This window comes from Macaca nemestrina, chromosome 15 (genome assembly GCF_043159975.1).
Source record: "Macaca nemestrina isolate mMacNem1 chromosome 15, mMacNem.hap1, whole genome shotgun sequence".
NCBI lineage: Eukaryota > Metazoa > Chordata > Mammalia > Primates > Cercopithecidae > Macaca > Macaca nemestrina.
Genome location: NC_092139.1, coordinates 106,155,091 through 106,168,905, shown reverse-complemented (window position 1 = coordinate 106,168,905; position 13,815 = coordinate 106,155,091). Strand labels below are relative to the sequence as shown.

The 13,815-nt window shown below is 44.5% G+C and overlaps 1 protein-coding gene across 6 annotated transcripts in view; it reads left to right on the top strand.

Annotated features, from left to right (window-relative positions):
• The window catches only part of LOC105464450 (DNA meiotic recombinase 1), a 52,635-nt gene extending 43,837 nt beyond the window's left edge, over positions 1-8,798 (top strand). For 2 of the 6 annotated variants that reach the window (XM_071080589.1, XM_071080590.1), the window contains exons 13-14: positions 2,719-2,835; positions 7,599-8,794. In XM_071080589.1, coding sequence (XP_070936690.1) covers positions 2,719-2,835; positions 7,599-7,668 — 187 coding nt within the window. In that variant the 3' untranslated portion in view covers positions 7,669-8,794. Of the gene's footprint in view, positions 1-2,718; positions 2,836-7,598 lie in introns of all 6 variants that reach the window. The other 4 variants (XM_071080588.1, XM_071080587.1, XM_071080592.1 and 1 more) reach the window with 3 other exon arrangements.
• The last annotated feature ends 5,017 nt before the right edge of the window (positions 8,799-13,815 follow it).

Genomic DNA, 13,815 nt, shown 5'->3' with positions numbered 1-13,815 from the left:
ATTAATCAAGCTCATGAGACTGAATGAAGAACCAGGGGGCCAGTTTATTGATAATGAAAATGTAACTACATTCGAGATTCATGTGACCAGCACATTCTCTCCCTGTAAGTAGACCTCAATAGGAATCCAAATTTTGATCTGAAATTATTTACTAGATATGGAATTCAAGCAAAGGGAAAAATGTGATGACTTAGAAGAATGTCTGCCACGTAGCAAGGACTCAGTAAATCTTAGTTATTATCATTATTATTATTATTAATACCCATGTACACCAGAGAAGGGGTTATGAATTTCCTAGACTTACACAAAAATTTTTGTATGTGTGTATATGTACCTTTTTTTTGGGGGGGGGAATGTTTTTATTAAATTATCAAAGTGTTAGTGACCTACAAGAAAGGTTAAGAGCCATAAATTTGGCCAGGCGTGGTCGTGGCTCATGCCTGTAATCCCAGCACTTTGGGAGGCTGAGGCGGGCAGATCATGAGGTCAGGTAGTTCAAGACCAGCCTGACTAACATGGTGAAACCCCATCTCTACTAAAAATACAAAAATTAGCCGGGCGTGATGGCATGCGCCTGTAATCTACTACTAGCTACTCAGGAGGCTAAGCCAGGAGAATCACTTGAACCCAGGAGGTGGCGATTGCAGTGAGCTGCGATCACGGCACTGCACTCCAGCCTGGGCAACAGAGCAAGACTCCGTCTCAAAAAAAAAAAAAATCCATAAATTTGACACAAAATCCCGAACATCTTAGTGGAACAAACAAAATTTGTTTGTTTTCCTTTCTTTTTAACCTATGGATTATATCAAACAAACAAAATTTGAATTGGCTTGATATTCTCCTGGAGCTAAGGCTGCTATGTCACAGCCTATTTTGATTAAGTATAACTTCTTAGTTTATGAATCATTTGTTAAGACTTTTTTATCCCCATAATATCTTTCTTTTTCTTTTTTTTTTTTTATTTTGTATATTTTATTTTACTTTTGGGACAGGGTCTTGCTCTGTCACCCAGGCTGGAGTGACTGGAGTGCAGTGGCACAATCACGACTCACCGCAGCCTCAACTTCCTGGACTCGAGAGATCTTCCTGCGTCAGCCTCCTGAGTAGTCAGGACTACAGGCACGCACCACCCTGCCCAGCTAATTTTTGTATTTTTTTGTAGAGATGGGGTTTTACCATGTTGTCCAGATTGGTCTTGAACTCCTGGGCTCAAGGGATCCACCTGCCGCAGCCTCCCAAAGGGCTGGGATTACAGGCGTGAGCCACTGTGCCCAGCCTCATTCCTATATGTTTTCTTTGCCCTTTTGCAAATGCTATAATTTATTTCCCCATTCGGGTGATTCAAAATCATCTCCTTTTGGAAATAGTGTTCTTAACATTCAGGCTATTCACCTACAGTAATGACAAGCAATTGTCTCTATTCTTTTTTGCACATCGGGTACCACACTAGTAACAGCGAACAATAGTTTGCTAAGAAGAAAAATCATGACTACACATCTAGAAGCTCTAGCTTCCCAGTCTTGTTTAGGTTATCTATAATGGCATGGGAGGCATGGTGCTTCAACTGGGGGAATCTATCTTCTTTTATATTTGCCTCTGTCAGAACACTCTTCAAAAGTTCCCTGAATTGCAGTTTTGAAGATATGACACAAATCTGTGTCCAAGAAGGACCTAGACTAGGGAGTCCCAAATTGTCATCTCTGTATTTATTCCACAATATTTATGGAGTGCCCTGTATAGTATAGGCACTTTTCCAGGCACTGGAGTTTCAAAGATGAACAGAGATTTAGAGTATAGTTGGGGAATAAGACCCATACATTTAAAATTACCATGTAGTGTGCTTTATTATTTATTTATTTATTTATTTATTTATTTATTTATTTTTTGAGATGGAGTCTCGCTTTTGTTACCCAGGCTGGAATGCAATGGCGCCATCTCGGCTCACCACAACCTCCACCTCCCAGGTTCAAGCGATTCTCCTGCCTCAGCCTCCTGAGTAGCTGGGATTACAGGTATGTGCCACCACACCCAGCTAATTTTGTATTTTTGGTAGAGACAGGGTTTCTCCATGTTGGTCAAGCTGACCTTGAACTCCCAACCTCAGGTGATCCGCCCGCCTCGGCCTCCCAAAGTGGTGGGGTTACAGGCGTGAGCCACCTCACCCGGCCAGTAATCTCATTTTTAAAAGTCAGGCTGGGCGTGGTGGCTTGCGCTTGTAACCCCAGCACTTTGGGAGGCCGAGGCAGGCAGATCATGAGGTCAGGAGTTCAAGACCAGCCTGGCCAACACAGTGAAACCTTGGCTCTACTAAAAATGCAAAAAATTATCTGGGTATGGTGGTGGGCGCCTGTAATCCCAGCTACCTGGGAGGCTGAGGCAGGAGAATTTCTTGAACCCAGGAGGCAGAGGTTGCAGTGAGCGAGAGCACACCACTGCACTCCAGCCTGGGCGACAGAGCTAGACTCCATCTCAAAAAAAAAGGAAAAAGTCAAACAAAATATAAACTATCATAGGAATCTCAGAAGCCTAGACTAGATGAGGTATATAGCAGCTCCAAAACTCACCCCACTCCTTAGTTTATGAACAAGCCTCTGCTTGTTTAGAATATACACTTACTCCAACTCCTGACATCCACCACAGAAAGGTTGCCTTGTAATGGCAGATATTGCCATATATAGTCCATATGATGAAACCTGAAAAGGTATTTTATTAATTCAGCTTTCAGGCAGATCCCAAAAAACCCATTGGGGGACACATTCTGGCTCATGCTTCAACAACAAGAATAAGCTTGCGAAAGGGAAGAGGAGAGCTCAGAATTGCCAAGATTTATGATAGGTAATTTTTTTTTTATTCTTTGTGTGTGTGTGTGTGTGTGTGTGTAGAGACGGGGTTTTGCCATGTTGCCCAAGCTGGTCTCAAACTCCTAGGCTCAAGCAATTCTCCCACCTTGGCCACCCAAAGTGTTGTGACTATAGGTGTGAGCCACCGCAAGGCTATAATTATTACTGGCAGATGCTGTGTATTTGAATTTCCTTATAAAAAAAAGTATTCAATTTATTGGGAAGTCCCTACTGTGTGCTAGGTACTAGGGATTGAGGAATTCTGTTGACACGTTGACTTGCTCCCTGACCTTTCAAAGCATACACCTAGATAATGAAATCATCAATTCCAATTAAAGTGTAGTAAGTGCAAGGTAAGTATCAAGTATTTTTGCCAAGTTAACTCCATTTGTTTTTCAGGTTTCAGTTTAAACATCACTTTCTCGGGGAACCTTTCCCTAACCCTTACAGTCTAGGTTACTCAGTATATTATATGCTATATTCTTTCTCAGCATTTTATGTGTTTAATTAAGAATTACAGATTTTGGCCCGGCACAGTGGCTCACACCTGTAATCCTAGTACTTTGGGAGGCCAAGGTGGGCGGATCACCTGAGGCCAGGAGTTTGAGACCAGCCTAGCCAACATGGTGGAACACCATCTCTACTAAAACTACAAAAATTAGCCGGACGTGGTGGCAGGCGCCTGTAATCCCAACTACTCAGTAGGCTGAGGCAGGAGAATTGCTTGAACCCGGGAGGCGGAGGTTGCAGTGAGCCAAGATCGTGGCACTGCACTCCAGCCTGGGCAACAGAGCAAAACTCTGTCTTAAAAAAATAAAAAATACAAAATTTAAAAAAATAAAGAATTACAGATTTAATGAATTTTTACAGAGAAAAACTACTACATGTTAACTGTTCTAGGTTCTTGGGATAAAGCAGTGAACAAAACAAAAAGACTAGTTCATGCCCTCAAGGAACGTACTTTCATTTTATTGGTAATGATTTGTATAACATATGTCATCCCCTCTAGATAGTAATCCTAAGGGTTTGCTTCCTCACCGGTGTATTCCCAGTTCCTGGGACATGGTAGATGTGTCATATTTGTGACTGACTGATCAACCCCAAGCCACAAAGCAAAGATTTGCAGTAACTCTAGGGTAGCCTAGAGAGGGAAAAGCTGCTCCCTAAAGATCAGATGAGCTCTTAATCTGGTGTTTGCTATGAATCACAGTAGTACTTATTATGTATTATTATTGAATAAATATTAAATAATCAGTTCCCCCATCTATCTAAGATGGTTTTTGTTCCGACCATTTTGTTTTTCACCATCTGTCTCTGTTAAAGATTATAATACATAAATGCTACATTTTTGTTGTTGTTGCTGTTGTTGTTGTTTTGTTTGTTTGTTTGGAGATGGAGTCTCGCTCTGTCGCCCAGGCTGGAGTGCAGTGGTGCGATCTCGGCTCACTGCAAGCTCTGCCTCCCAGTTCATGCCATTCTCCTGCCTCAGCCTCCCAAGTAGCTGGGACTACAGGCACCCACCACCACGCCCAGCTAATTTTTTTGTATTTTTAGTAGAGAAGGGGTTTCACTGTGTTAGCCAGGATAGTCTTGATCGCTTGACCTCGTGATCCACCCACCTCAGCCTCCCAAAGTGCTGGGATTACAGGTATGAGCCACCGCGCCTGGCCTGTTGTTGATTTTGTTTTTGAGAAGGAGTTTCGCTCTTGTTGTCCAGACTGGAGTGCAATGGAGTGATCTTGGCTCACTGCAATAGATTCTCCTGCCTCAGCCTCCCGAGTAGCTGGAATTGCTGGCATGCACTACCACATCTGCTAATTTTGTATTTTTAATAGAGACAGGGTTTCTCCATGTTGGTCAGGCTGGTCTTGAACTCCCGACCTCAGGTGATTCTCCCACCTTGGCCTCCCAAAGTGCTGGGATTACAGGCGTGAGCCACCGCACCCGGCCCATAAATGCTATGTTTTTTGTTTTTTGAGACGGAGTCTCACTCTGTAGCCCAGGCTGGAGTGCATTGGCGTAATCTCTGCTCACTGCAAGCTCTGCCTCCCGTGTTCACACCATTCTCCTGCCTCAGTCTCCCGGGTAGCTGGGATTACAGGCGCCCACCACCAAAATGCTGTTTTATGGAGCTTTGGCAAGCTCTAGAAATTTGTGACAAATGTACTTCATTGGGCCAGGCGCAATGGCTCATGCCTGTAATCTCAGCACTTTGGGAGGCCAATGCAGGTAGATCACCTGAGGTCAGGAGCTCAAGACCAGCCTGGCCAACATGGTGAAACTCCGTCTCTATTAAAAATACAAAAATTAGCCGGGCGTGGTGGTGGGTGCCTGTAATCCCAGCTACTCAGGAGGCTGAGGCAGGAGAATCGCTTGAACCCAATAGGGGGAAGTTACAGTGAGCCGAGATTCTGCCACTGCACTCCAGCCTGGGCAACAGAGACTTTGTCTCAAAAAAACACCCCAAAAAACAAATGTACTTCGTCGAACTAAATGGTTTCATCTAGTCATATGTCTTAGCTCACCTGTTAGACACCTTAAAAGTAAAGATTCTGTCTCTCTCTTTTTTTTTTTTTTTTTTTTTTTTTTTTTTGAGACGGAGTCTCGCTCTGTCGCCCAGGCTGGAGTGCAGTGGCGCGATCTTGGCTCACTGCAAGCTCCGCCTCCCGGGTTCACGCCATTCTCCTGCCTCAGCCTCCCGAGTAGCTGGGACTACAGGCGCCCACAACCGCGCCCGGCTAATTTTTTGTATTTTTAGTAGAGACGGGGTTTCACCGTGGTCTCGATCTCCTGACCTTGTGATCCGCCCGCCTTGGCCTCCCAAAGTGCTGGGATTACAGGCGTGAGCCACCGCGCCCGGCCAAGATTCTGTCTCTTTTGTACAATCTATAGGGTCCAGTAACTGCTAAAATATGATTTTTTAAAAAATTAAAAACTTGACTTTCTTGCAAATAAATATAAAATGAACATGTATCAAAGATTTTATTCAACCCTTGAATTAAGGAGGAAACCAGTGATTCAAATGAACATTGTAGTCAATCAAAGGAATACTGAAATAATCTTTTTTTTTTTTTTTTTTTTGAGATGGAGCCTCCCTCTTTTGCCCAGGCTAGAGTGCAGTGGCACGATCTCAGCTCACTGCAACCTCCCCCTCCTGGGTTCAAGCAATTCTTCTGCCTCAGCCTCCTGAATAACTGGGATCACAGGCACCCACCACCATGCCCAGCTAATTTTTGTATTTTTAATAGAGAGGGGGTTTCACCATGTTGGCCAGGCTGGTCTCGAACTACTGATGTCAAGTGATCCGCCCACCTCAGCCTCCCAAAGTGCTGGGATTACAGGCGTGAGCCACCACACCCAGCCTATTATTTTAAAGAGACAGTTTAACAACCACCTGACCATCACCTGATGGTTGCATTACATTCCTGGTGGGGTAGGGGGGCTCTCCTTCCCTGCTCATGTCTGCCTAACTACCTACTCTAACAAAATGAAATATAAATTGATGAAAAATGAGTCAATATCTATAGGAAAATAATCAATTGCATTTCACTTTACACGATTTACATCTCTCTGGACAAAACAATTTGCACTGCTCATAGTTCTCTACAACTTACGGAGTTATAAAATAGATCAAAGACAATGGAAGGCATACAGCCCTCACAGAATTGGATAACATGGGGGCCGAGCGCGGTGGCTCATACCTGTAATCCCCCAGCACTTTGGGAGGCCGAGGCAGGAAGGTCAGGAGTTCGAAACCAGGCTGACCAACATGGTGAAACCCCGTCTCTACTAAAAATACAAAAATTTGCCAGGTGTGGTGGTGGGCTCCTGTAGTCCCAGCTACTCAGGAGGCTGAGGCAGGAGAATCGCTTGAACCTGTGAGGCGGAGGTTGCAGTGAGCCAAGATCGCGCCACTGCACTCCAGCCTGGGCGACAGAGCGAGACTCTGTCTCAAAAAAAAAAAAAAAAAGAGAATTGGATAACCTGGGAGGATATGCTAGACAACCTATGTTTCCACGGAACGTACTCAGTAATCTTTTAATTTATTTCAAAGTCTTTTACAGTTTGCTCCTACATTAGTCCAGTCATGAGAAAGGTGCATACCCCTATAGAATCAGATAAACCCCGAAGGGGCTGCTATACAATACCTGACACTATACTAAAAGAATACCCAGTTGGCCAGATGCAGTGGTTTACACCTGTAATCCCAGCACTTTGGGAGGCCGAGGCAGGCGGATCACCTAAGGTCAGGAGTTCGAGACCAGCCTGGTCAACATGGTGAAACCCCGTCTCTACTAAAAATATGAAAATTAGGCGGGCGTGATGGCAGGTGCCTGTAATCCCAGCTACTCAGGAGGCTGAGGCAGGAGAATTGTTTGAACCCAGGAGGCAGAGGTTGCAGTGAGCCGAGATCTCGCCATTGCACTCCAGCCTGGGGGACAAGAGCAAGACTTCATCTCAAAAAAAAAAAAAAAAAATTTAAAATAAATAAATAAACACCCAGTTATCCTTTCATCTGTTTCCAAGTTTGGGGTAATTTTTCTTGACATTCAGAACTTTATATATAGAAGTTGCTCAATAAATGTTTGTGAGGGTTAATAATACTTGTGGGTAAGTTCTGTAGGCCACATTTGGTTGTACCAACTCTCAGATGTCTCTGGAGACTCAGACTGATGGGAGCATAATGCCTGTGACTTGAATACAGTATTTATAGAAATAGAGCTTTTTATAAACTTCTGTTCCCTTGTATTCTGTTAGTCCTGAGATGCCTGAAAATGAAGCCACCTTCGCAATAACTGCTGGAGGAATTGGGGATGCCAAGGAGTAGGTGGTGAATTGATGCAAATCGCTTCTTAGTGCTTATTAGGAGCTGAAGAAATGGAAAAGCAGTCTCCAATTTCACATCTTGAAATAGAGGTTTTTTCCCACATGTTACTAAAGGAAAGTCAGCAAAAGATATTTAAATCTTATATTTATCTTAAAAGTCCTTGATTTGTGATAACTATACATTGTATGTAAATTCAGGGATATGTATATATGTGTGTGTGCGTGCGTGTGTGTGTATACCTGACATATATAGTAGATATATGTACCTATTGAAATTCTCTCATTCTGTTTATGTATATATACCTATGTAAAACTAGTTGTTGGGAAAGGCGTACGTGATTCCCTCCCTTTCACTTTTCAAAGTGAGCCACTAAGCAAATGGAAAGTCTAAGAGTTCAGAAATGCCCCATTCTCCTAAGGACTTTGCCTTCACCATTTTTCTAGGGTATAGTGCCACTGACTTACAGAGCTGGATGTTTTTCCACAAGAAAAAAGCTCTTTCTATTTATAATACCAAACTGCATATTCACCTTTATAGCAACAGAAAACAAACATTAAAGTAAGCCAAATTTTAAATCATTTGACTTTGACAAGCAGAAATTACTTTTTAAAAATGTATTTATGGCTGGGCGTGGTGGCTCACACCTGTAATCCCATCACTTTGGGAGGCCGAGGCAGGTGGATCACTTGAGGTCAGGAGTTCAAGACCAGCCTGGCCAATATGGAGAAACCCTGTCTCTACTAAAAATACAAAAATTAGCCAAGCGCAGTGGCATGTGCCTGTAATCCCAGCTACTCTGCAGGCTGAGGTAAGAGTATCGCTTGAACTTGGGAGGCAGAGATTGCGCGAGCCAAGATGGTGCCACTGCATTCTAGCCTAGGTGACGGAGTGAGACTCCGTCTCAAAAATACATATCTTTTTTAATGTTAAAATTAATTTAAATGTAAAATTTCCGAATACTAGTCTTAGAAATGTGTAAAAGATTTTTTTTTGATTGTTAAACAAAAATAAAATCTTGTTTTCAAAATGCATGCATGGTGAAAATATGTAAAAATTAAAATACTAATGACAATATACAATGAAAAGTTTTATAGACTTCAATCTTTATAGACTTTAATGTTGCATTAACTTACATGAAAATTCCAGGGCTGAGCGTGGTGGCTCACACCTATAATCCCAGCACTTTGGGAGGCCAAGGAGAATGAATTGCTTGAGCCCAGGAGTTTGAAGACCAGCCTGGGCAATATGGCAAAACCCCATCTCTACAAAAAGTACAAAAAAATTAGCCAGGCCTGGTGGTGTGTGCCTGTGGTCCCAGCTACTCAGGAAGCTGAAGTGGGAGGATCGCTGGAGCCCGGGAGGCGGAGGTTGCATTGAGCCAAGACAGAGCCACTGCACTCCAGCCTGGGTCACAGAGTGACACCCTGTCTCAAAAAAAAAAAAAAAAAAAAGAAGGAAAAAGAAGAAAATTCAGGCCGGGCACGGTGGCTCAAGCCTGTAATCCCAGCACTTTGGGAGGCCGAGATGGGCGGATCACGAGGTCAGGAGATCGAGACCATCCTGGCTAACACGGTGAAACCCCGTCTCTACTAAAAAATACAAAAAACTAGCCGGGCGCGGTGGCGGGCGCCTGTAGTCCCAGCTACTCCGGAGGCTGAGGCAGGAGAATGGCGTGAACCCGGGAGGCGGAGCTTGCAGTGAGCTGAGATCCGGCCACTGCACTCCAGCCTGGGCGGCAGAGCGAGACTCCGTCTCACAAAAAAAAAAAAAAAAGAAGAAGAAGAAGAAAATTCAAGTATTCAAAGTACCATTTGTTACAAAAGGTATTTGATTATTCATGAAATTATTCAGTCACTAATTATTATTAATGTTAAGTGCTAAAGAATAAACGAAAATGTGGTTCCTACTCATAAAGAATGTGTACATTAGTTAAGAGAAAAGACTAATATTTAGGAAAACAAGAGAGCAAATGGTTATATCATTAATTCATAAGCAATGTAATCTTGGATTGACCCTTAAAGAAAGTAAAATTCTGCTGGGTGTGGTAGCTCACGCCTATAATCCCAGCACTTTGAGAGGCCGAGGTGGGTGGATCACTTGAGGTCAGAAATTCAAGACCAGGCTGGCCAACATAGTGAAACCCCATCTCCACTAAAAATATGAAATTAGCTGGGCGTGGTGACACACGTCTGTAATCCCAGCTACTCAGGAGGCTGAGGCAGGAAAATCGCATGAACCCGGGAGGCGGAGGTTGCAGTGAGCTGAGATTGTGCCACTGCACTCCAGCCTGGGCGACAGAGCGAGACTCCATCTCAAAAATAAATACATGGCCGGGCGCGGTGGCTCAAGCCTGTAATCCCAGCACTTTGGGAGGCCGAGGTGGGCGGATCACGAGGTCAGGAGATCGAGACCATCCTGGCTAACACGGTGAAACCCCGTCTCTACTAAAAACACAAAAAATTAGCCGGGCGAGGTGGCGGCGCCTGTGGTCCCAGCTACTCGGGAGGCTGAGGCAGGAGAATGGCGTGAACCCGGGAGGCGGAGCTTGCAGTGAGCTGAGATCTGGCCACTGCACTCCAGCCTGGGCGACAGAGCGAGACTCCGTCTCAAAAAAAAAAAAAATAAAATAAATAAATAAATAAATAAATACATAAATAAGTAAAATTCCAAAAATGGGAGAGGAAAGGTTAAGCTGAGAGACTGCATATGCAAAGGTATAGGAGCTGGGATATGGAAAGAAAATGGAGACGAATTTGGCAAGCAGAAATTGTTCACAATGCAGGATACTGGGAAATAAGAGCTTTTTTTCTTCCTTTTACCTTTTGAAAACCACAGAAGCTACTTCTCTGAATAAGCAGAGATAAAGTCATCTAGGAGCAGATTTTCTGCATTCTGCAAAATCACTTAAATGGCGTATTTTCGTATGCAAATATAAAGGCATACTTTTGTCCTAGGGAAAGGAAGGCTTTGTTACTTGATTCATTGTGTATATTTTAAATTTTCTGTGTATTATGCTGTTTTAACTTTTTTTTTTTTTTTTTTTTTGAGACAGTTTCACTCTTGTTGCCCAGGCTGGAGTGCAATGGCGCAATCTCAGCTCACTGCAACCTCCTCCTCCCGGGTTCAAGCAATTCTCCTGCCTTAGCCTCCCGAGTAGCTGGGATTACAGTCGCCCACCACAATGCCCAGCTAATTTTTTGTATTTTCAGTAGAGATGGGGTTTCACCATGTTGGCCAGGCTGGTCTCGAACTCCTGACCTCAGGTGATCCACCTGCCTCAGCCTCCCAAAATGCTAGGATTACAGGCGTGAGCCACTGCACCCAGCCTGTTTTAACATCTTGAAAAATCTTTCCAGCTGGGGAGAGACTGCCCTTATCAGGGATAGCCAATATTAGAGATAGCAAAGGGACCAGCCAGGAGCATGCCTTTGATGCACAGACTAACTAATCTACAGCCATCCTAGCTCTATCTGGCCCTTATACTCCAGAAGAGAATATTCCTTTGCCTTAATCATCCCAGGCCCTGCTACCAGGCAACTAGGGGCCACCCATCTAACTTAGAGCCTATCAAAATTTCAGCCTGGGCAACATGGTGAAACCTGGTCTCAAAAAACAAACAAAAGTTAGCCAGGTGTGGTGGCACGTCTGTAGTCCCAGCTACTCAGAGGCTGAGATGGGAGAATCACTTAAACCCAGGAAATTGAGGCTACAATGAGCTGTGATGGCACCACTGTACTCCAGCGTGGGCAACAGTGAGACCCTGTCTCAAGAAAAAAAAAAAAAGAAAGAGAAAAAAATTACTCAATTCGCCACTCCTCAACTGTTTAACCTGCCCTGTCTCAGAAACTTCAATAAAGGCCATGGCCCAAGCTCTCTCCCATCCAGTGTTCTGCCTCCTGACTACCCCCGCATATTCCCCAGTGACCTCCGCATGGTGTGTGGTGACCCCCTCTTTAGGACCTGTGAGTATAGTAAACTTTCTTCTACAAGCCTCTCCTATCTTTCCTCCTGTGGCCACACCTGACTATCCTATAAATGTACAATTTAAATAGCTTTGACAACATCCTTGATAAAAACTGAGCATCTCCTAGAGATTCCCTGGTATGAGGAGCCCTGGAGAGGGGGTGGACCAATTTGCATAGCAGCCCAGAGCATTTTAGTAGAGACAGAAATAAAACTCCCAAGACTTGAAATTCAGAGAATTTGTCTGGGTTAAGCAGAATACCCCTGACAAAGGACAATTTAACAAGAAGTGGGCATTCGGGTTGGAAAACAGGGCCCAAAACAAAGGCCTAGAGTTCAGTGGAGAAGCTGGTTTCAATATGGCATCTGGCTAAGGCTGGAAATCTCTCTGGGTCCAGCCAGTCTTACATGTCCTGCTTTGGAGAACAGTGGCTGAGTGTGAGAATGTGAACTACTAAAAAGCTGTAACTTGGGGCCCAACTTTGGATAGCACTACGGATTGTGCAGGTATCTGGGCCAGCAGGAAAATCACCAGTGCCCACTGAGCTTTTCTAGGCCAGGGTTCAATTTTGTTACCTGTGAGCAAAGGACCATGGTTTTCCAGTACTCCACTCTCCATTTGCGTGCAGAAATAGGTCTGGTCTATTTCTGGCCTATATAGGGGAGATGAGCACTCAAAAAGGAGGGTTTATTGGTTAGGACTCTTGGTTGCAAGCCGTAGAAACATACGGTTACCAGAAAAGGGTCCTAATCCAGAGAGAGTTCTTGGACCTCACTCAAGAAAGAATTTGGGGTAAGTCCGCAGAGTAAAGCAAAAGCAAGTTTGTTTATTGATTGACTTATTTTGAGACGGCGTCTTCCTCTGCTACCCAGGCTGGGGTGCAGTGGCACAATCTTGGCTCACTGCAACCTCCACTACCAGGTTCAAGCGATTCTCCTACCTCAGCCTCCCAAGTAGCTGGGATTACAGGTGCCCGCCACTATACCTGGCTCAAACCTATAATACCAACACTTTGGGAGAACATGGCAGGAAGATCACTTGAGGCCTGGAGTTTAAGACCAGCCTGGGCAACACAGGGAAATCTTGTCTCTACAAAAATTTAAAAATAAGCCGGCAGTGGTGGTGCATGCCTGTAGTCCCAGATACTCAGGAGGCTGAGATGGGAGTTTTGCTTGAGCCCAGGGGTTTGTGGTTGCAGTGAGCTATGACTGTGCCATTGCACTCCAGCGTGCGTGACAGAGCAAGGTCCCGTATCAAACAAACACCTCATGAAGTAAAACATTACCAACACAACTGAAGACTCCTGAATAGCCCTAGGAGTAAATCTCTTTCCTCCCCATCAAATTCTTCATTTTGCTGAATTTGTTGTCAAATGATCCCATACATTTCTTTATTCTTACATTACATATATATGTGGCCCTAAACAATAAAGCATACTGTCTTGCATTCAGCCAAAACTGAGACATTAGTGAGGTGCCAGCTGCAATGGATAGAGAAGTCCCTGGAGCCAGGTGCAGTGGCTCACGCCTGTAATCCCAGCACTTTGGGAGGCCGAGGCGGGCCGATCACGAGGTCAGGAGATCGAGACGATCCTGGCTAACACCGTGAAACCCCATCTCTACTAAAAATACAAAAAATTAGCCGGGCATGGTGGCAGGCGCCTGTAGTCCCAGCTACTCGGGAGGCTGAGGCAGGAGAATCTCTGCCAGGAGGCAGAGATTGCAGTGAGCCGAGATTGCACCACTGCACTCCAGCCTGGCTGACAGCGTGAGACTCCGTCTCAAAAAAAAAAAAAATTCCCTGGGACATGGAGTTGCAGGAATAATCACCTGAATAACCAATTACAATTGGGGTTAAGTCTACAAAGCAAAAGCACCGGCAGTTCTGAGAGTCCCCACTGAGAGAGCTGCCTAGTCTAGGGGTTAGCCTGACCCAGGTTTAGGGATGGTACAAAGGCACCAGGGACATTCACATTGTCTTGACAAGGCACCCTCTACCCTGGGTATCTCAGATGGCTGCATTGCCAACCTCCTCTCCACCATACTTCAATAAGTCCCTTCCTCCAAGGGATTTCACCCCTCTTTGGCAGAGAGCAAAAAGCCTGTCCTGAACACTACCATCCCAATTCAATTCACAAGTACTGCCAAGGGAGTCAACTTCTTCATTTTCCAATCTTAGAAATG